This window comes from Pongo pygmaeus, chromosome 1 (genome assembly GCF_028885625.2).
Source record: "Pongo pygmaeus isolate AG05252 chromosome 1, NHGRI_mPonPyg2-v2.0_pri, whole genome shotgun sequence".
Lineage (NCBI taxonomy): Eukaryota > Metazoa > Chordata > Mammalia > Primates > Hominidae > Pongo > Pongo pygmaeus.
This window is the reverse complement of record NC_072373.2, coordinates 227441687-227463375: the sequence shown is the minus strand read 5'-3', so window position 1 is coordinate 227463375 and position 21689 is coordinate 227441687. Positions and strand designations below refer to the sequence as shown.

The 21689-nt window shown below is 55.4% G+C and overlaps 1 protein-coding gene across 1 annotated transcript; it reads right to left on the bottom strand.

The window, feature by feature from the left end:
* Positions 1-4250: 4250 nt before the first annotated feature.
* On the bottom strand, positions 4251-20566 carry LRRC47 (leucine rich repeat containing 47). Its single transcript, XM_054447573.2, has 7 exons — positions 19875-20566; positions 10797-11258; positions 9042-9158; positions 7953-8068; positions 6595-6697; positions 5527-5616; positions 4251-5351 (listed from the first exon to the last, which is right to left on the bottom strand). Exons 1-7 carry the CDS (start codon positions 20487-20489, stop codon positions 5103-5105), a joined length of 1752 nt encoding a protein of 583 aa, XP_054303548.1. The 5' UTR covers positions 20490-20566; the 3' UTR covers positions 4251-5102.
* Between the last annotated feature and the right edge of the window lie 1123 nt (positions 20567-21689).

Below are 21689 nucleotides of genomic sequence, written 5' to 3'. Positions count from 1 at the left end.
CACGTGAGAGCACAGGCCTGGAGACACACCCCTGTACACATGGACCCCCCCATAGACATGGACCCCGCGGCACGCACAGCGCACAGGGCACACGCGCTGGCGCACACGAAGACACCAGGTGCACAGCTGTCACAGGCCCCACACGGGGGCGCACAAACACCTGGCACACAGCCCTTCAAAGGACCTACAGACAAACAGCTGGGCACACGTGGCTGGAAGGCCTGGGCCCAGCCTCAGGAGCTGCAGGACACACCCAGGCTGGGCCCTGCGGCCCGGAGCCCCCAGCCACAGCCTCCCCTCTCCCAGGGCCCAGCCCCTTCCCTTGTGAAGGCCAGGATGAGGGGTTCCTTCAGCGGACAAACTGAGCCCACCTCCCTGACAGCCCCCCAGGGTGGGATCCTCCCGGCTGCTTTCCTCCGTGGGAGCAGTGTGCAGAGCTGTGTGGCCCTGGGCAGGCCCCTGTCCTCTCTGGGCCTTTCTGACTCCTGGTTTTGTAAGGGTGGCTACGTGTCTCCCGCCCTTGTCTCAGATGCACCATATCTTCCTTAGTAAGTGGGCACAGTTCTTCCTAGGCAGCCCACCATGCGCAGGGGCTGGGTGTGTCCTCTTGGGGCTGGCGGCTGCCAGGGAGGACCCGGGTCTACCCTCCCTCCCCCAGGGACGGGCCTGGTCCCTCCAAGTACTCCTTGTGGGCCAAGAGCCTGTGTACAGAGGCATTAAGTGTCTGTCGAATGAACGGTGGATGACAGCCCTTGCCATAGTTACACGGCCAGGCGTGACATCCAGGAAGGCTGTGGGAAGGGCTTGTTTCCCCGGGGCAGGCCCCCTCCCATGTGGTTCTAGGAATGCACCCCTACCAATTGCGCCCCTGGCAAGGACACCCGGCAGGCCTGGGGACCCAGATGTGGCTGGACCTCAGCTGTGTCCCAGGGACTTCGGTCCCATTCCCCCCACCCCCATCCTGGCCTCCAGTCCCAGCCTCCGGTCCCAACCTCCATTCTCTTGGTAGATGCTTTCCTGGGTCGTGTGTTTGGCCCTCAACTACCACAAAAGACCCCAAAAAGCCTTGCCAGAAACATCCCCTTAGGAAAGGGGTCCTCACCCCAGGGCTGGGGGTGGGAGACACGGGCAGCCAATATCCTCACGGGCACAGAGAAGGGAGGCCACAGGGCCAGATGAGGTTATCAGAGGGCTGAGGCTGCGCCTGCTCCAGGCCACGTCCCGCGGAAAGCATCAAGTCAGGTAAACAGGAGGGGCTGGGCCAGTCTTGGTGGGGAGGCAGACTCCACACAATCAGCCTTTGGTGGCAGGTGGAGCTGCATGGCTGATTGCACACTGTCCCAAGGCTCCTGGCTCCAAACCTGAGGAGGGAGCCCAAGGGCCTGTCCTGGGCTGGGGTCTGAAGCAATGATGCTTTCCTGGGAGCCTGTTGTTGGGTGGGCCGCTGCCTGCCCCAGCCCCATGACAGCCTGGATCTTGGCACAAGTCTTCAAAAAGAGATCCCTACCTCTGACCTGCCACCCCCAAGGAGGGAGAGGAGCAGCCAGCTGGTACCCTCCCTGGAGCCCAGCTTCACAGGACAGCACTGCCTTGGGGCTGCTGTAAGGAAGTGGCAGAGGCCACTGGGCCCAGCAGTTTGGCTGCATGGGCCCCAGAAGGCAGCACTCCGACCTGGGGGTTCCGGGGCTGGGCCTCCCCAAAAACTGGTGCGGCCCAGGAGACAGGCGAGGGCACAGGATGGGGATGGGAGCTGTCCCAGTTCTACAGTCAGAAGGGAAGTGGCCCTGGTGCTTCTGCCGCAGGTCCCGCATGCCAGTGATGCCTACACACCCCCACAAACGCTCCTCCCCACCTGTCGGGCTGGCAGCAGATGGCACAGGCGCATGTCGGGGTCTGCCCTGGATCTGTCTGGCTGCATCTGGGCCCGCCCTGGCAGGGGCCCAGCATCTTCAGCCAGGGGTTCCACCAGCAGCCCTGCCAGCCCCAGGAGGGGGAGGCTGCAGGCAGACACCCACAGGTGCTCATTGGGCCGGGCACTCAAGTTACCCACAGCCGCCTCTCAGGCATACCACTTGTCCCCTAAGTGGCCATGGCAGAGACAGCAGCTCCAGCCCCAGGACCCCCAGGGTCATGGACCTAGGCTGAGCTGAGCAGTGTCCTTACAGCTCTGGGAGGGTTGGGGAGAGGATGGGACAGGACACTGCTGAGTGGCCGCCTGGCCTACCCTCCCAGAGACTCGTGAACAGGAGGATCTGCTGTGGGTGCGTCTGGGGCCTGGGCTCCTCTGAGTGTGCACCTGGGGTATCCAAACAGCCCGACACCTCTGGTCCCCCTTGTGCTCCAGGCAGGGGCCCAGCAGGGTGAGGCCAGTTCCCAGGACCCCTGGTCAAGAGCGCCAGCTTCCCCGTGACAGTGGCAGGTACCTGTTGCTCCCTGCTGGCAAGATCTGGGTGGGGACAGGAGGCCCTCAGCCTCCTCACATAGAGGCCACCACTGGGCTAGAGTGAGCTTGGTGACACTTCGAGCAACAACCTCTGGCGGCGCCGGTGGGAAAGGATCTGCTAAGGCCAGGCGTGGAGCTGTTTTTATTAGCGAGTCGGGGGGTGGGGTGGGGTGAAGAAAACATCAGAGACACCTGTGCTGCGAGTTAAATACACTTCCAGCATCTCACGCGTCACAAGCTGCATCAGGAAAGGGCACGGCATGTGGCAGCCTCATCCACACCCACGCAGTGACAGATGTGCTACAGCGTGGACACCAAGTCCCCGGGAGCCAAGATGGCAGCTCCAGCATCCCTCCCTTCCTCCCTTCCTCCTTCCCAGGTTGGGCTGGGCCATGCAGAGAAAGGGCAGCCTCTGCCATGGCAGCCCCAAATCACCTGGCAGCCCCAAATCACCTCTCAGAGCAACTGTCTGGGGTCCCCAGCCCCAGAACTCCAGCAGAGTCCCGGCCTGGCGAAGCCCCTGTGCCGCCTCAAGCCTCCAGCAGGGCAGGCCCCTGGCTAACTGTGGCATCTGCCTTGACTGCCCAGAGCAGCAGGAAATTAGGTTTTGGGGGGACACAAGGCAAGGCAGTCATCTGACACACCCACAGCAGTCCGGCTGGCACTGAGTGTGGGCCTCATCCTGTCTGGAATCCCCTCCCTTCCACAGTGGGCCAGACAGGAAGGCCTGGCGGTGACCAGACAAGTGGGTCCAGGTCTCAAGGCAGCCTGGCCCATGTCCTGCAAGGCTCTGAAGAGCCACCCAGCTGTTAGTCTGCCCACTGCACAGGGCCCCCGGCCTCTGAGATTGACGACTAAAGGTGTGTGGGCTGTGGGGCTCTTGCAGATGCTCTCCAAAATTGCCAGTCATTTCTACAGACACAGAAATCGAGACACTGAACAGAGAACAAATGGTGTCATTCGATAAAGCTGATGAGTCTGCTTCTCACATGGCACCCAGATCGTAAGGCAGTGGGGTCCGTGAAAGCCATCGCGGTGGCTGGCCATGTCCTCGTGAGCCAAGTGCACCGACTCCCGGGAGTGGTGTGCACGCATGTGTGCCTGGACACACACAAAGACATGTGGACGTGGGGGTCTCACCTGGATGTTCACAACGGAAACGTATCCAACAGAAGGCGCCCAGGACCCACCTATCTGGCACTCAAATGAAGATTTTTGGCTCAAAAACCTAAGCGTCCTCCAGCTATTGCTACCATCTGTCCCTCAGCTGGCTGAGGACTGCCGATGCTTCCCAAGCAGAGGTGTCCGGTCCACTCCTGGGGCTCCACCTGCCTGTCACTGCGGCACTAGCATGCACACAATGGAAACCCCACTGACACCGCTCTCCTCCGCTCGGCCCCGCTGAGGCAGGGTGAGGGGCTGCCACTGCCTTCAGCCTACAGGCTGCTCACCTGGAGGGGTCTCCACATCTCCACCCCCACAAAGCAATCCAACAGCACTATGAAGAGACGCAACCACTTCTGCCAATTCTAAGGTCACATTAAAACTTTTCCCCCAGAGATGATGATCACTGCCAGCTGGAGAACCCAATGTCCTTGCACATGCCAAGCTGCATCCTGGCATGATATGGTTTTACAAGATGCTGCGTCACAGAAAGTGACTGTGCCGTTCAAGGAAAGGCACATCGGTTGGCTTCCCAAGTTTTCGGGTCTCCGAACCATTGACAGTCACGTGTCGCTCAGTGACACATGAGAAACGTGTGCTTAGCCGCTGCTGTGTGATCACAGAGAGTCCTTACACAAGCCTCAATGGTACGTGTAGTTTTATTTATGTGTTTTATCTGGAAAACCAAGTGTCCCAGTAGCATGACTGAACATCACTCACTTCCCCTACTTGATCTGCAAGGCCAACGCCGAGAGCCCAGACCAGGATTCCAAACACACTGCACGAGAATATCACGGGTCCGCTGTCAGGTAAGTGTCTGTCACTGACCCAGACACTGTTATGTGGCACATGACTGTACAGTGTCTTTTCTCCCATAAACAGAGTTACCTGCCATGTATCTACATGATTCAGAACATTTTGAACAGTTAATTCTGACATTTGAATAATCCCATAAAAAACCGTAAAATCACTTTGATGTAACGACAACACAGCATCACTTTACGACAGAATCATCTGGAAAAACAGAACAACGAATACATACATCTTAAAAAATGCTGGGGTGGGCCAGGCACAGCTCACGCCTGTAATCCCAGCACTTTAGGAGGCTGAGGTGGGCAGATCACGTGATCCCAGCACTTTGAGGGGCAGAGGTGGACAGATCATGAGGTCAAGAGATCAAGACCATCCTGGCCAAAATGGTGAAACCCCGTCTCTACTAAAAATACAAAAATTAGCTGAGCATGGTGGCACACACCTGTAGTCCCAGCTACTCGGGAGGCTGAGGCAGGAGAATCGCTTGAACCCAGGAGACAGAGGTTGCAGTGAGTCGAGATCACGCCACTGCACTCCAGCCTGGCGACAGAGCGAGACTCCATCTCAAAAACAAAAACAAACAAAAAAAAACCTGGGGTGAAAATCTAACGGATAATTCAGCATTGCCGCATAGAAACCTCCGCAAAACAGGCCAAACAAACGCGGATAGGCGGCCCTGGCATCAGCGCACGACAGTCACGTGGGGAGGGGCAGTGGCCAGGTCGGCCTTGGACGGGTACACCACCTTCAGGCTCCCTTCCAGGTCCAACACCCGGACCTGCTCCACCACCAGCAGGGAGGGCCCGTCCTTTCCAGCACTGGGATTCGTTCTGGGATCTGGAAGTTGTCCAGAGACTGCATCAGCTTCAGTATCTGAGAGTGATCCTTCCTCTTTATTTTCTAAAGTGTACTTGTTCATTTCTGCCATTTTCTGCAAATAAAAAATACCTTTTTAACCTGGAGATGAGAGGTGACCCAGGGAAGACATGCTGCTGTTTGCTACCACAGTAAGCAAGAAAGAGGCAAGCAGGATGGGTGGGAAGTCAAAGAGCAGAGCACCACTCACACTCAAAAGCGTTTCTCAGGAGGAGCCACCCTGCACTCACCAGAATGAGGGCATCCATGACATCCTTGCAAATCTGCAGACTGGTGGCACTTGTTACTTCCAAAAACAAATCAGAAGTCGTTTTCTTAACCTTAAAAGAAAAAAACATTTCAGAAAAGAACAGTTATCAAATGTAGACATCAGCAACTGCAACATTTGTTCTCAGGAAAAATCTACAAAACTGTGTGGCCAGGCAGTGGCTCAGACCTGTTAAATCCAGCACTTTGGGAGGTTGATGTGGAGATTGCTTGAGCTCAGGAGTTCAAGACCAGCCTGGACAACACAGCAAGACCCCATCTCTACAAAAAAATACAAAAATTAGCCAGGTGTGGTGCCATGCACCTGTGGTCCCAGCTACTCAGGAGGCTGACATGGGAGGATCGCTTAAGCCCAAGAGTTTGAGGCTGCAGTGAGCTATGATCTCGCCACTGCACCCCAACTTTGGCAACAGAGCAAGACCTATCTCAATCTATCAATCAAGCAGATGGCGTCACACACACCAAGCCCACTCCTTACAGAGGAAGACGGCAGTGCTGCACACAGCATCCCGGGCCGTCGCGCAGCACTGAGCGTGAACAGTGAGCTGTAGCTCTGAGAAGCCAGGGGGCCCTTTGACCCCCCTGGGCTGCGTTTTCTATTGTACACAATGAGACCTCACAATGCAGCAGACACTTGTGCGTGTTAATTCTTTTTCTTTCTTCCTCTTTTTTTTTTTTCTGGAGACAGAGTTTCACTCTTGTTGCCCAGGCTGGAGTGCAATGGCGCGATCTCGGCTTACCACAACCTCCGCCTTCCGGGTTCAAGTGATTCTCCTGTCTCAGCCTCCCCAGTAGCTGGGATTTACAGGCATGCACCACCACGCCCAGCTAATTTTGTATTTTTACTAAAGACAGGGTTTCTCCATATTGGTCAGGCTGGTCTTGAACTCCTGACCTCAGGTGATCCGCCCACCTCGGTCTCCCAAAATGCTGGGATTACAGGCGTTGAGCCACCACGCCCTGCAGACTTGTGTTAATTCTACAGGGAACAGCCTAGAAGACACACCATGTTCACACACATGCCACCCTACCTTTGTCTTCTCACTGTTGGTTATTGGTGGGAAGGAAATCACATCACCGTCTGCATCCACAAGACACGGGTAATTTTCATTTCCATCCAGCAAGTGAAGGTATCTGTATGGGAAGAAATACAAATTCTAGGCATAACTATAAAAGATACACTGTGCTGGGTGTGGTGGCATGTGCCTGTGGTCCCAGCACTCATGAGGCTGAGACAGGAGGGCTGCATGGGCCCAGGAGTTGGCTGGGGTGTGCTGTGCCAATGGAGTGTCTACGCTAAGTCTGTCATCACTATGGTGAGCTCCTGGGAGTGGAGGACCACCAGGCTGCCTAAGGAGGAGTGAACCAGCCCAGGTGAGAAACAGATCAGGACAAAAAGCTCCAGTGCTGATCAGTAGTGGGATTGCGCCTATGATTAGCCACCTCACTCCAGCCTAGGCAACATGGCGCGACCACATCTTTAAAAAAAAAAAAAGAAAAGAAAAAAGGCACAGCTGGGCGTGGTGGCTCACGCCTGTAATCCTAGCAGTTTGGGAGGCTGAGGCAGGTGGATTGCTTGAGGTCAGGAGTTCAAGACCAGCCTGGCCAACATGGCGAAACCCTGTCTCTACTAAAAACACAAATATTAGCCAGGCGTGGCGGCAGGCGCCTGTAATCCCAGCTACTCGGGAGGCTGAGGCAGGAGAATCGCTTGAACCCAGGAGGTGGAGGTTGCAGTGAGCCGAGATCGTGCCATTGCACTCTAGCCTGGGCGACAAGAGTGAGACGCCATCTCAAAAAAAAAAAAAAAAAAAAAAAAAAAAAAAGGCACACACCTGAAAACATACCTAAAGGGTAAACTGGACGACTCAAAAAGTTCTTCACACAAATTAAGTGTAATATCAAGGGCCCAAGCATAACAAGCTTCAAAAAACAAAGTATTCTGAAGCCTGTGTTTACAGAAATCACGGGGCTAGTTATGGATGATCATCTTGCTTAGAGCAGGGCCAAGGACCCTGACTTGGATGATACCCAACAGCACATGGTATGGATAAAATGCTGTGGGTTGGGCTGGCATTTATGTCCGTTTCCTAATGGCTACTTTATATCCTGTCCTGTCCCATCCCGAGGGCCACCCGCCCCCTGCGGAATGGCCAATACCTCCGCTCCTAACACCTTCCACTTCCCTCATCACGTCAGGGCCATCTAGATGACAGACTGGTTCCACAACGTCTCCTTTGGAAAGAGAATGCTTTCTTTTTACCCTGTTAAGAAGCTTCCGGGTTCTGGTAGCATTAGGCGGTTCCTGAGGAGCACAGACTAACTTAGCTGAGGCCAGCATGCTGCACTCCCCCGGGCCCGGCCCCACCCCACCAGGCACGCCGCCCACCTGTGCAGGCCCGACACACTCTGCCGCTTCTTCTGCTTCCTCTGCTCCTCGGCCTCCAGCTGCAGCTGCCGCACCAGCTCCTTGGCCTTGGCTTCTTTCCGCCCCAAGGGGACGATCTATCGGGCAGAAACCCACAAACTCCACTAGGGTCACAGCCACAGAACTTGCCCGTCCTGTTGATTACGGCCTTAAGCCTCAACGAGCCCTCCCGACTCCCGCCCTCATTCATCTCTACAGCAGGCAGGGAGCATCCCACGGGACCACGCAGCAAGAAGCTGCATGTGGGCTGCGACTGCAGCGTCCCAGGGAGACCTGACGCCCAAACACACCGATCCTACCGAGGCAGGGCTTAACCTTAAAGCCAGCTCATGCACAACTGTTTCCAGAGGTCTGCCATCCTCAGAAGGCCAAAAGAGGACTGAGCAGCCGGGACCTCGTGCACTCCACAGATTCAACAGCCCAGGACAGCACCACGACACCGCAACTCACCCTACTACCAACCCCACGCAAACGGTTTTACTATCGGGACAGAGACCAAAATTTCTGATTAAAAGGTAGTGAGCGAGTGAAGGAAACCATTTTCCCACGACTGCTCCTCCGCCGAGTCCTCTCACAGCTGTGCACCGCTTCGAGTAACCGCAAACACGGTCTGTTTCATTATTTCATGTCTTTGCAAGAACAGCATCGGATTCTACTCTAAAGAAAATGTTCAGGCCAGGTGCGGTGGCTCACGCCTGTAATCCTAGCACTTTGGGAGGCCAAAGTGGGCGGATCACCTGAGGTCTGGAGTTTGAGACCAGCCTGACCAACATGGAGAAACCCCGTCTCTACTAAAAATACAAAATTAGCTGGGCGTGGTGGCGCATGCCTGTAAACTCAGCTATTCGGGAGGCTGAAGCAGGAGAATCGCTTGAACCCAGAAGGCGGAGGCTGCGGTGAGCCGAGATTGTGCCATTGCACTCCAGCCTGAGCAACAAGAATGAAACTCCATCTCCAAAAAAAAAAAAAAGTTCAGGCTGCAGTATCAGCATGGCGTCTTTCGACACCAAGGAGACCCTTGAGCAGACCCTGCAAAGGAGGCTGCAGCACCTTGAGGTCGTGCGGGGGCCGAGCACAGTACAGCAGGGGCCCTTTGACGGCGCGGAGCTCGTGGGTGGCAAGGGTGGCGGCCGTCCTCTTCTCACAGAGATCTTCGTGGAGCTTGGTCTGTAACACAGGAGCAGTGATGAGCAAGGTCTCTTGTGCCCCGAAGCCCCGAGGTGTCCACACTTGACCCTTGGCTGGGCTGTGCGCCAGGACACCCTCCAGTCCAAGGTCTTCACAACCCCGCCACGCCCCTTTCCGAGACAGGGCTCCCCTCCAACTCCTCTCCACCCGGCCAGCCAGGCACTCACTTTGTGGAATCACCATCAGGAAAACTATCTTAACCTATCAATCAGCAGACTTTCTTCCTTCTCTAATTCTAGACATAATATTTGAGATTTCAAAGAACCCATCTTGAACTAAAATGTAAATAAAGGCTGAGCTTTAAGTTGTAAAGCCCTGGCTGTGGTGCCTGTTCCCTTCCTCCCCAAGGTGCAGGCAGGACTCTCACGACAGTGGCTCTCGGCCCGCCATGCTCTGTCGCTGCCACTGCGGGGCGCACGAGACTTTCCCCTGGGCACAGAGGTACTTTATATTTTAAAAGTTGGTCAGGTGTCACAGAAAAACAACAATCTGGGAAGTTAGTCTTGCCAAAACCTAAACAATTCACAGAAGAATGTGCTGGCAAGAGTTGATGACTTTAATACTTACATAAAACAAAATGTGTGATTTACTGCAGAAGTCAGAAAACCCACCAAAATACCAAAAAATCAAGGAACCCTGATTTTCCATTTTTTTTTTTTTAAATGGAGTCTTGCTGTGTCGCCCAGGCTGGAGTGCGGTGGTGCAATCTCGGCTTACTGCAACCTCCACCTCCCAGGTTCAAGTGATTCTCCTGCCTCGGCCTCCCCAGTAGCTGGGATTAAAGGTGCTCGCCACCACACCAGCTAATTTTTGTGTTTTTGGTAGAGATGGGGTTTCGCCATGTTGGCCAGGCTGGTCTCAAACTCCTGACCTCAGGTGATTCACCCGCCTCGGCCTCCTGAAGTGCTGCGATTACAGGCATGAGCCACCGCACCCAGCTGGAACCCTGATTTTCAACTGCAATAAAGCTATCCAGAAATTAGGATAGGCCAGGTGTGGTGGCTGACGCCCGTAATCCCCACACTTTGGGAGGCCGAGGCTGGTGGACTGCTTGAGGTCAGGAGTTCAAGACCAACCTGGCCAACATGGTGAAACCCCGTCTCTTAAAAATACAAAAAAAATTAGCCGGACATGATGGTGGGCACCTGCAATGCCAGCTACTCAGGAGGCTGAGGCAGGAGAATCACTTGAACCCAGGAGGTGGACGCTACAGTGAGATTAGACTGCACCACTGCACTCCAGCCTGGGAGACAAAGCGAGACTGCTTAAAAAAAAAAATTAGGATAAACCGTTAACGCCATATGTGGAGCAGCAAGGGATAGGGCCAGTGACCAGGACCAACCCGGCCAGGCTGCAGGCGTCTGTGAAGAGGCCATCTCCACGCTGGGGACACCTGCCTCCCAGAGGGGACTGAGGCCTTACCCCTTCCTCAGCAACACCTGAGCCAGAACCTGCTCTATTCCCTCTTTGGAGCTGAGGAAACTGAAGCACACAGACACCTGGCTGGGCCCCATACTCCACTGCTGCTCCTTCGGACACGCTCGCCCCAGGATGTATACCAGCTTGCCGCGTCCCACACCTCTGTCCCCGTCATCTGAGGACCCCACGGGCACCCACCTGCGAGGTGAGGAAGCGTTTGAGTGCATTCCCCGGCTGCAGGTCCATGCCGCGCACCACGGCCCCCACAATATAGGGCCGCACATCCCGGACCTCGGGGCTCACTCTGACTGTCAGGGGTGCGGGGTTTTCGGAGACGTGCAGGACCCTGAGCAGCAGCCGGCCAGCATCTCCCACGTCCTGCTCCTCCCCATCGCCGCCCTCCCGCCTCTGCTTCCTCTCCCTCCTCTTCCTCCGGCTCTCTTCCTTCTCCGAGCCCTCGGCACGGCCCTTGCCCTTCCCGCCACCGCGGCCTCCGACACGCAGGTACTCCAGGATGGATCTGGTCTGGCAGCCGCTGACCATCTTCTCCAGGCGCTTGTCCCTCAGCTTGTTCCCGCGGAAATTGATCTCCTTGAGCTTGGGGCAGTCCGCAAGCTCTGCAGGGATCTCGCTCAGCTGGTTGTTGGAGAGGTCCAACGTCTGCAAAGAGAAACAAGCACGCGTCAGACCCCCGGACTCGGGGAAGAGAGCCCACGGTCATGCTCCAGAGGCAGGGAGACCACTCATCACTCACAAGAGCCACCACTGGCCTGCCTGTGGGGACGCATCCCTGGGGAGCCACAAGTTATTCACCTTTGAGTCGCTTCCCCAGCTCTGCACCCCACATCAAAGGCACTATCCAAGGAGCCTCTCCGAGGGGAAGGTGTCAGCCATGGTTAACAGTGATCTCTGCAAAAGCTTCTGACTCAAACATGTCACTCTCTTTAACAACTACAGCAGCACTGCAGATCAATCATCAGGTTAGAGAACAGAAAGGTGAGAAGAGACAAGGGATATCTGGCTGTGAAACGTGACCTCATGTCGGGACCTAGCCAGGACTGCTCAGATGAGAAGCAGGTTCCCCAAAGTGGGTGACCTCATGTCGGGACCTAGCCAGGACTGTTCAGGTGAGAAGCAGATTCCCCAAAGTGGTGTTATTTTTTTTTTAATTAAATGAGCAAAAAAAAAAAAAATACAGCAAAATCTCTAAGAGTATTCTTCTTCATATTGAAGTGCAAAGTTGCCCACAGTGACACACAGAGTGCTCTCAGGGTTCACGCAGGAAGGAAAGGGGAAAGCCGACTTCAACAGCAATGGGTTCTCAGCCTTCGTCTGACCCAGGACAGGTGCGTCGGGGCCACCACCGTGTGCCACAAAGATGCCCAGGAAGCCCCGTGGCCCGCGGGAAAGCGCTTTCTATGACCATGACTGATCAGACTTTGGCAAAACGTGCAGGTGACCTCACTGAAAGGATGAAAGGGGTACAGTGGCACCTGATGCACTCTTAGGATGTCTTTCCCAGGGTCTGGGCAGCGCAGGGAACGTGCGTGCGAGGGCAGCCACTTCCATGACGTGAGGCTGCCGCTGCGGGTTCAGGCAAAAGGGGCCCATCCACCTCCACTCTGCTCTTTCCTGGCTTGGTACCCAGGCCCCACAGCCTTGCCCGGGTGGTGGGGCAGGCACTGCGAGCAAACCCTTCTGTCCCAGCTTCCTCTAGGGCTGGAGGAAGACCCTGCTCAGGATGCAAAGCCTGACCCTCGGGGATCTCTGGCAGCCTCAGTGCCAGCTCTGCCCCCAGAAAGGAGACAACAGCATGTGGGCCCCCTGGAAGCCAGCGCTCACCCTTGGTCGGTGTGGCTCGTGAGTCCTAGTCATACTGGGTCTGGAGGAGACAGGTAGGGCTGGACTTGATAGACTCTGAACAGAGTTGGGGACGGGCTGATTACCCAGAGGACACCTCCTGCTCCTGGAACGGATGGCAGTGGTGATGGAATTTCTCAAGCCCCAGGTTGTGAAGGAAATGAAAAAAGGAGCCTGCTGGAATCCTCCGGCTCAAGCAGTCAAGCTGCTCAGAGGCAGGTAAGGGCAGCATGGCTCAGAAATGGGACGGTGCTCAGAAGCGGGAAGGGCGGCACGGCTCAGACATGGGAGGGTGCACTGGATGAGTTCCCACAGGGAGAACACAGACCAGGGAGGAAGCGACAACTTAACAGTCAAGCAGGAACAGCATGTGTAAAAGAAATAAAAGGGCTCGCGTGCCCTCTGGGAGAGAATGGGGCAGTCTAAGCAGCAGTGGCGCCTGCTGGGGAAGAACACGAGGCAGGGGCTGAGACCAAGCCCAGCTGGTCTGCCACAATTTTGTGCTTCTCAGGACAGGGTGGGCTGGGCTGGGCTGGGCTAGACCGGTTGGACTGGTGGCTCCAGCCCAGACCTCCCTTCCAGCCCCACATGGGATGAGAGCCAATCTACCCCTGGAATCCAGGTGGCCTCACAAAGTACCAGGAGCCGTATCACCAATGCTGTCCCCAGCCTGCTGCACCAGGAACAGCGCGGCCGTGAGCTCAGCCTTCTAGAGCTCCTTGCCTCCCTGTCAGAGCCCTGGCTCCAGCGTTAGAACCAGCCTGGGCCACCAGCCCAGGGCACAGCCTGCCTGGCAGAGGCCACGGGAAGCTATCGGGTTGGAAGGTGGGGGGCGCGGGCGTCTGAGGTTCTGCTCTGTGGGCTTCTGCGCTGCCCTAAGGGGCAAAAAGCTTGAGAGTTCCCCTCAAGTGGAACCTCCTTTCTGCCTGCAAACACGCAGTGAGGCGTCTCCCTCCGCTGACAAAGAACAAGTTCCTTCAGACCCAGGAGCAGCAGCAGAGGCGAAGGAGGCGGGCGGGGCCCCACCTGGGCGCCCAGAGCAGCCACAGCCAGTTCAGCCCGCAGCCTGCAGTGAGTCCCCGAAAGGACGATGGCGGGCACTTGGAGAAGGGTCTTCCTTCCAGGCAAAGACTGTCAGAGAAAGGGCATCTGAGCAGCTCAGGACCTGCCTAGAGGCTCTGTGGGGAGTCAGGGGACAGGAAGGGAAGCGGAGGAAGGAGAGCAAGAGGGAGGGTAAGACAGTCACCATCTGGGTGGGGCGCAAAGCTGCAGATGTTGGGGAGTCCTTGTCAGAAATGCAAGGCCCTGCTGACGAGATCACATGCTGGCCCCTCAGGCCAGCGCTGGGCACCCAGTGGCAGCCTCAGCAGGAAAAGAAGCCAGAGATTTCACACATGAAGGGTGGATGAGGGTGGCATCAGTTTTCAATTGTGCGAGGGAGCAAGCAGGCGCGCCCGCAAGGATGTGAGGTGCACACTGGCTTCAGGGAGGATGAGTTACACAGGGGGTGGCTAGGGGTCCTCCTGACACCTGATGGGATGAAATGCCGTCACCTGTCACCCGGAGCTGACACTCTACTGCAGGAAACACAACCCCCGCAGTGGCTAAGCTGACGGCAGCAACGTGAGGCCTGATCTGGCCTGGCATACCAGCTGCCTTCCGGGCCCATGGCTTTTGCAGGGGACCTGCTGCCGGGGAAGGATCCTAGCTTCATGGGGGTGACAGGCTGACATAAACCAACCCAACAAGGAGCGCCAGCCCCTGAGTGAGCCCCACTCCCTCCGGCAGCAACTGAGAAACTCGGAAGCTGGGGGAGAGCCTTTGGCTTCAGGAGGGTTCACGTTGAGACTGAACTCCCCTGTGCGGCTTGGCCTTGGGAGGGGAGTGGCCCAGGGCCTGGAAGGATGTCTTTACTAAGGCACCGTCCTGCCCACATCAGCTGTTCAGGTAACATCTGTCCCATCCATCCCTCATTCCCACACGGACAGCACCACAGGCCTGCGTGATGGCCACTTACAATGCAGTCAGGAGAGGTGTGACGTGCCCGCATCCTCGGCTCACCACAGTGCTGCCAGCTGAGCCGAACGGGCCCCAGCAGCGGGAAACAGCCAGGGAGGGCCGGCCAGGTGCTCTCAGGTCTCAGCAAGCCACGTGGCTCTGAGGCCAGGACGCTGGGGAGGCGACGCTCCCATGCAGGCAGAGCTACTGGTGAGGCCATAGGACAGCAGAGGCCTCGTCCCCAGTGGCTGGGAGGAAAGAGGGTCAGGGCCTGTGCACCGCAGGTCCCAGCCCAGGCTTGGGGGTGCTCTCTGGGGAATGATGTGGGGATGGGCACTAGGAGCCAGGCTGAGCTGCTTCCATTTGCAGTCTTGCCCCTCTGGGGAGGGAAAGGACAGGCAGAAGCCTCTGTGCTGTTATTTTGGTGGCCCCTAAAGAGCCAGTCCTCTCAATGAACCGGAATTGGGCTCGCACTTAGTTAACCCACGGAACGCAGGAAAGTGGCAGGAGGCACGTTCCAGGTTGATGCCTGAAGAAGGGCTGGCAGCTGCTGCTTTTGTACTGAGGAGCCCTGAGCCCTGTGAAAGAAGGGGAGGGAGAGGCCCCGAGATGACACACGGAGAAGCCCACCCACCCTTGCAGCCCAGCCCTGAGCCCACGCCAGCTGAGCACAGCCACGCGAGTGACCAGCAGCAAGAGCTGCAGCACTGTCCACTGTCCACTGTCCGGCGGAGCCAGCCCAGAGTGCAGAGCCGCTGCTGCTTTAAGCCTCGTGGTTTCGGAGTCAAGCAGCCACAATGACCAGCACCACCTCCCCCATCTCTTTCCCTCTTCGTGTACTGTGTTACCCTCCCAGTCTTCCTACAGAGGAGCAAAGAGCCTTCAAGGGCCAACGGCACGTAGCCACAGAGAGGCAGGGCTGGAGCCCGTGCCTTCTGTTTTTTTTCCTTTCCTCCCCCTTCTCTCTTTCTCTCTCCTCCTTCTCTCTCTTTTTTTCTTGAGACGAAGTTTCACTCTTGTTGCCCAGACTGGAGTGCAACAGCACCATCTTGGCTCACCGAAACCTCCGCCTCCCAGGTTCAAGCAATTCTCCTGCCTCAGCCTCCCGAGTAGCTGGGATTACAGGCATGCACCACCACACCCAGCTAATTTTGTATTTTTAGTAGAGACAGGGTTTCTCCACGTTGGTCAGGCTGGCCTTCAACTCCCGACCTCAGGTGATCCGCCCGCCTCAGCCTCCCAAAGTGCTGGGATAATAGGCATGAGCCACCACGCCCGGCCTCTCTCTCCTTTCTTTAAGACAGGGTCTAGCTCTGCTGCCCAGGCTGGAGTGCAGTGGTGTGATCATAGCTCACTGCAGCCTCAACCTCCCAGGTTTAAGCGTTCATCCCACCTCAGCCTCCTGAGTAGCTAGGACTACAGGTGTACACCACCACACCCAGCTAATTTTTGTATTTTTTATAGAGACAGGTTTTCACCATGTTGCCCAGGCTGGTCTCAAACTCCTAGGCTCAAGTGATCCGCCCGCCTCAGCCTCCTGAAGGGCTGGGATGCCAGGCATGAACCACTGCGCCCAGCCTGCCTTCTGTTTCTGAGCTCAGTTTTCTGGTTTTCTACACTCCCCACCTCCCCATAGCACCAGCAAGGACATCAAATGCATTTGCCTTTGTGTGCAAAACTCCAATGTGCGTAGCTACATTGCTGGGCACAGTTCTGGTAGCCATTCCTCAGAAAGGTACCCAAAAGGACATCTGAGTCCAACAAGGGATTCCAATAGCTCTTGCATGACCCTCCAAGAAACAGGTCTCCTGACAGAGAGCCACTGGACGCCTAAAATTTACGAACAGAATGGCCCAGGGGAAAGGGAACTTGGCCACCTCTTTTGGGAGTTAAAAAACAAGACACTCTTTGACTTGAATGACATTGTTTTGGGCACCATAAAGAGGACTGCTTTACTGGGCAGGTGCTACAGAGAGCTGGACATACACTTTTTTTTTTTTTTTTTTGAGACGCAGTCTTACTTTGTCACCCAGGCTGGAGTGCAGTGGCGCGATCTCGGCTCACTGCAACCTCCGCCTCCTGGGTTCAAGCGATTCTCCTGCCTCGGCCTCCCGAGTAGCTGGGACTACAGGCATGCACCACCACACCCAGCTAATTTTTGTATTTTTAGTAGAAACGGGGTTTCACCATGTTGGCCAGGATGGTCTCGATCTCTTGACCTCGTGATTCACCCGCCTCGGCCTCCTAAAGTGCTGGGATAACAAGCGTGAGCCTGGCCCACAACACTTTAAGAACTTGAATACTGAAAGATATCTATGAATTTGAAGAGAAATATTGTAACTGACTGGACACTTACATGATGTAAGGCACAATGTTAAGATACATGCCTAGTACATCAACATTCTGGAAAACCAAAAGTATCTGTCAGGTGGGAAGGTGGGAGTAGACCGTGCTGTACCCAACATCACACCTTAGTCCTAGAGGGATGCCTACAGCCCCGAGGACCAAGGAAAATAAATGCCAGTGAACTCGCCTCTTCAGGAAATCCCAATGAAACCACCTTTGCAAAAACTGTAACAGTGAGAAAATTATGGTGGTGAAAGAGATCTGATCTAACCAATCCCCATCTTTGGCCTTCAAACTACCTTTTTTTTTAAACGGAGTTTCGCTCTTGTTGCCCAGGCTGGAGTGCAATGGCATCATCTTGGCTCACCGCAACCTCTGCCTCCCGGGTTTAAGCGATTCTCCTGCCTCAGCCTCCCGAGTAGCTGGGATTACAGGCATGCGCCACCATGCCCAGCTAGAGACGGGTTTCTTCATGTTGGTCAGGCTGGTTTAGAACTCCCAACCTCAATTGATCTGCCTGCCTCAGCCTCCCAAAGTGCTGGGATTACAGGCATGAGCCACTGCGCCTGGCCCTTCAAACTACCTTTAATTATTCCTGGGCTTGGGCCAAGCTAACTTTGGGAGACATTTATAATTTAAATGATAATAGTCCTTCCATAAAACTCAACTGCCTTTGTAAAGCTAATGAGGGTCCACCAGGCTAGGCCGATGGAGGAACCTGAATTCTGCTAAGGGTAGACATAAACAACTGCCAGCTATTATTCTGGAGATCACAAGATATGTGACTTCCCCAACTACTCCTGTAGATAACAGCACTATCAGTACTGTAGAACCTAAGATTGGCCTTCTGAGCTGTCTTTTCAGGTTTTTTGCATGTCTGATCAATGGCTCTACCTGAAACCAAAAAGAGCTCCCTGTGGCCCCACCCAGAAGTGACTCAGTAAGCAGGAGGACCATTTCCCACACCCCTATGATTGCACCTCAACCAATCAGCAGCAAGCACCCATTGCCTAGCCACCCTCCCCTTTCCCCAAACCATCCTTGAAAAACCCCAGCCTCCAAATTTTTGGGGAAGCTGATTTAGTAATAAAACTCGGCCGGGCGCGGTGGCTCATGCCTGTAATCTCAGCACTTTGGAGGCCGAGACAGGCAGATCATGAGGTCAGGAGATTGAGACCATCCTGGCTAACACAGTGAAACTCCATCTCTACTAAAAATACAAAAAATTAACCGGGTGTGGTGGCGGGCACTTGTAGTCCCAGCTACTCGGGAGGCTGAGGCAGGAGAATGGTGTGAACCCGGGAGGCGGAGCTTGCAGTGAGCAGAGATTGCACCACTGCACACCAGCCTGGGAGAAAGAGCGAGACTCCGTCTCAAACAACAATAATAATAATAATAGTAAAACTCCAGTCTCCCCTTTAGCTGGCTCTACATGTGTAAAACTTTCTCTATTGCAATCCTCCTGCCCTGATAAATCAGCTCTATCTGGGTAGTGGACAAAATGAACCCACTGGGCAGTTACATCAGTAACCATGTGTCACTCTACAGTGGGTTTGTTTTGTTCTGTTTTTGCCACATGGTCTCGCTCTGTTCAAGCTGGAGTGCAGTAAGCTGGTATCACAGCGCACTGCAACCTCCACTTCCTGGGCTCAAGTGATCCTCCCACCTCAGCCTCCCGAGTAGCTGGGACTACAGTCACACGCCACCAGGCCCAACTAATTTTTGTATTTTTGTAGAGATGGGGTTTCACCATGTTGGCCAGGCTGGTCTTGTGACCTCAAGTGATCCGCCCGCCTCAGCTTCCCAAAGTGCTGGGATTACAGGTGTGAGCCACCGCGCCTGGCCAGGGTTTGTCTACCTATCCTTATATAGATATGTTACTCGCAAAATGAGTTGCAATATTTTGAGGAATTGCTACAGCAAATAAACAGATAAGCTGCTAAAGTGTATACGTATTTTATTAAGAAATGCCCACATAGGCCAGGCGTGGTGGCTCACACCTGTAATCCTAGCACTTTGGGAGGCCGAGACAGGCGGATCATGTGAGGTCAGGAGTTCGAGACCAGCCTGACCAACATAGTGAAACCCGTCTCTACTAAAAACACAAAAATCAGCCGGGCGTGGTGGCGCATGCCTGTAAGCCCAGCTACTCAGGAGGCTGAGGCAGAAGAACTGCTTGAACCCGGGAGGCGGAGGTTGAAGTGAGCCGACATTGCGCCACTGCACTGCAGCCTGGGCGACAGGGCGAGACTCCATCTCAAAAAAAAAAAAAAGAAATGTCTGCATAAATTCAAAGATGAAAAATGGAAGAAACGCAGGACTGCCTTAAGGATGAAACCAAAAGAGAAGATGGAGAGAACACCTGGCTGGGTTTAGGTCATGGTTCTGCCACGTGGCTTCCCTACTATCTTTTAGGCAACAGATTCAATGGGCACCTGTTACAGGCCAAGCATTATCCCGGGGCCTGGGGATCCAAGATTAATTAGTAAACAGACGCTGGACAATATAGTCTGGAGAAAAACCCAAGTTACCTGCTGCTTACTTTGGGCAGGCCCTTTGGCTTTCTGTAAAACAGGAATAACCACCCCTACCTTGGAAAGCTGCTATTAGGATGAAGTGAAATATAATCTTCAAAATCACAGCATGTGGCATTATGCAAAAATCCAGGGTGCCCCCTTCACCACCAGACTCACTCTCAAGTCACTTCACAAGTATTAGATACAAAAAAGACAGGTCTCTACGCTCGATCTACAGGAGAAGCCAAGTTTGCTAACAATTACAAAATAGCGTACCACGTGTACACTTTTACCACGTGTAAAAGTCCACTTAACAGAATGCCGGGGAGTTCAGACGCCACCTAGTATGTTGGTGTGGCCAGGAGAAGGGGGAGTTGGAAGGCGGCATCTGCTTCCCAGGGGTGATGCCCCCGCAGCTGGCTTTCAGCCTTGTAGGAATTCCCTGGGCCCAGTGCCCCAGGGGGCATCACTAGGAACGGCTCGGCCCCGAGAGGGGTTCCTTCTCCAGGGCTACTCCACGGCCCCATCCCGCCCCGCCCGGGCAGCCCCCGCTGACCTTGAGCGAGGCCAGGTGGGCGATGTCGGGGCTGAGTTCTCGGAGGCAGTTGTCAGCAGCCGCCAGTTCACTGAGCAGGGGCAGCGCGCCGGGGCGAAAGAGCTCGGCGGGGAAGGAGTCTAGGCAATTGCCGGTGAGGTTGAGGCTCTGCAGGCGCGGGGCGCAGCGCGCCAGGTCGGCTGGCAGCTCGCGCAGCCGGTTGCCGCTGAGGTTGAGGCTCTGCAGCTGCGGAAGGCCCGGCGGCTCGGCGGGGCCCAGGCCTTGGCCCGGCGGCAGCGCCTCCAGCGCGTTGCCTGACAGGTCGAGCACCCGAAGGGCAGGCAGCGGCCCGAGCTCGGGGCTCAGGCCGGGCCCCAGCGCGTTGCGCCGGAGCACGAGGCTGTGCAGCTGCGGCAGGCCCTGCGCCAGGCCAGGCCCCGGAGCGCGCAGGCTCCCGCAGCCGCTCACTTCCAAGTAGTGCAGCAGCGGCAGGGTGAAAAGGCGCGGCGGCAGCTGCCCACCCGCCGCCCGCACTCGCTCCTCCAGCCCAGGCCCCGTCAGCAGCAGCTCCCGCCGCCGCTCCCGCTCAGCCAGCTCCAGCTCCGGCCAAGACTCTGACACCGCTGCCGCCGCCATGGCGCCTCAGCTGCTGGCAGGCACCCACCCACCAGGGTGCTTCCGGGGCAGCGCGCACCACTTCCGGCCTGTGCCGGAAAAGCCCATGGAGAAGCCAACTGGCTGCTAGAGTGCCGCCGCGCGTGCCATAGAGGAGAGAGGCCTCTCCTGCGTAGAGCCGGGGGGGAGGCTGGAGAGAGCGGCACGCTGTCTCCGCGGGTAGGGGTGAGGGTGGGGTTTATGAACCCAAAAGTATCTGAGACAGAACTCAATGAAATGTAAAAAGTTTATTTTGCCAAGGTTAAGGACACGCCAGTGTCACAGCTAGGAGGTCGTGACGATGGTGCCCAGGGAAGTTGGGGTGCAGCTTGGTTTTGTACATTTTAGGGAGACGTGAGGCATCAATCAACACGTGCAAGTGTACCTTGGTTCAGCCCAGAAAGGCTGGACAATTCCAGGAGAGGGCTTCCAGGTCACAGGTAGAGAAAGGACCGGAGGGTGCATTCTTTTGAGTCTTTGATCAGCCTTTCGCTGACTACACAATTTATTATACATGTGAGACGCGGGTAGAGGAATAGTCGCTTATGCTTTAGTCTGGCTCACTGAATCTGCATCTCTACGTAAACAATAGAGCAAAGGAAGCGATCAGATATGCATTTGACCAGGTGAGCAGAGGGATGGCTTTGAGTTCAGTCCTTTGTCCTGCACCTGTGAAGGGAAGCTATCAATTTGCATTGCCAGGGTGAAATTCAACAGAACTGTTTTAGGATAAAGACCTTGAGGCCCACAGGGAATTTCTTTGTGGGCAAATTGTGAGGGAGGTGTGTAGCTTTAAAAATATGTCTTTGTAACTATCTTATTTAGGAATAAGACGGGAGGCCGATTTGCCCGAAGCAGTTCCCAGCTTGACTTTTTCCTTTGACTTAGTGATTGTGGGGTTTTGAGATTTATTTTCCTTTCACAGGGTGGGGTGCGGGCGGATGGAGGAGCCAGAGTCTGTGCTCTACTGTGCCCCAGCCGGCTTGTTTTGGAATTTCTGCACTCTTGAGTGGTGTAAACCAAAACCAAAACCAAAATTCTTTTTCTTGAGATGGAGTCTCGCTCTGTCACCCAGGCTGGAGTGCAGTGATGCCATCTTGGCTCGCCTCCACCTCCTGGGTTCAAACAATTCTCCTGCCTCAGCCTCCCGCTGGAACTACAAGTGCATGCCACCATGCCTGG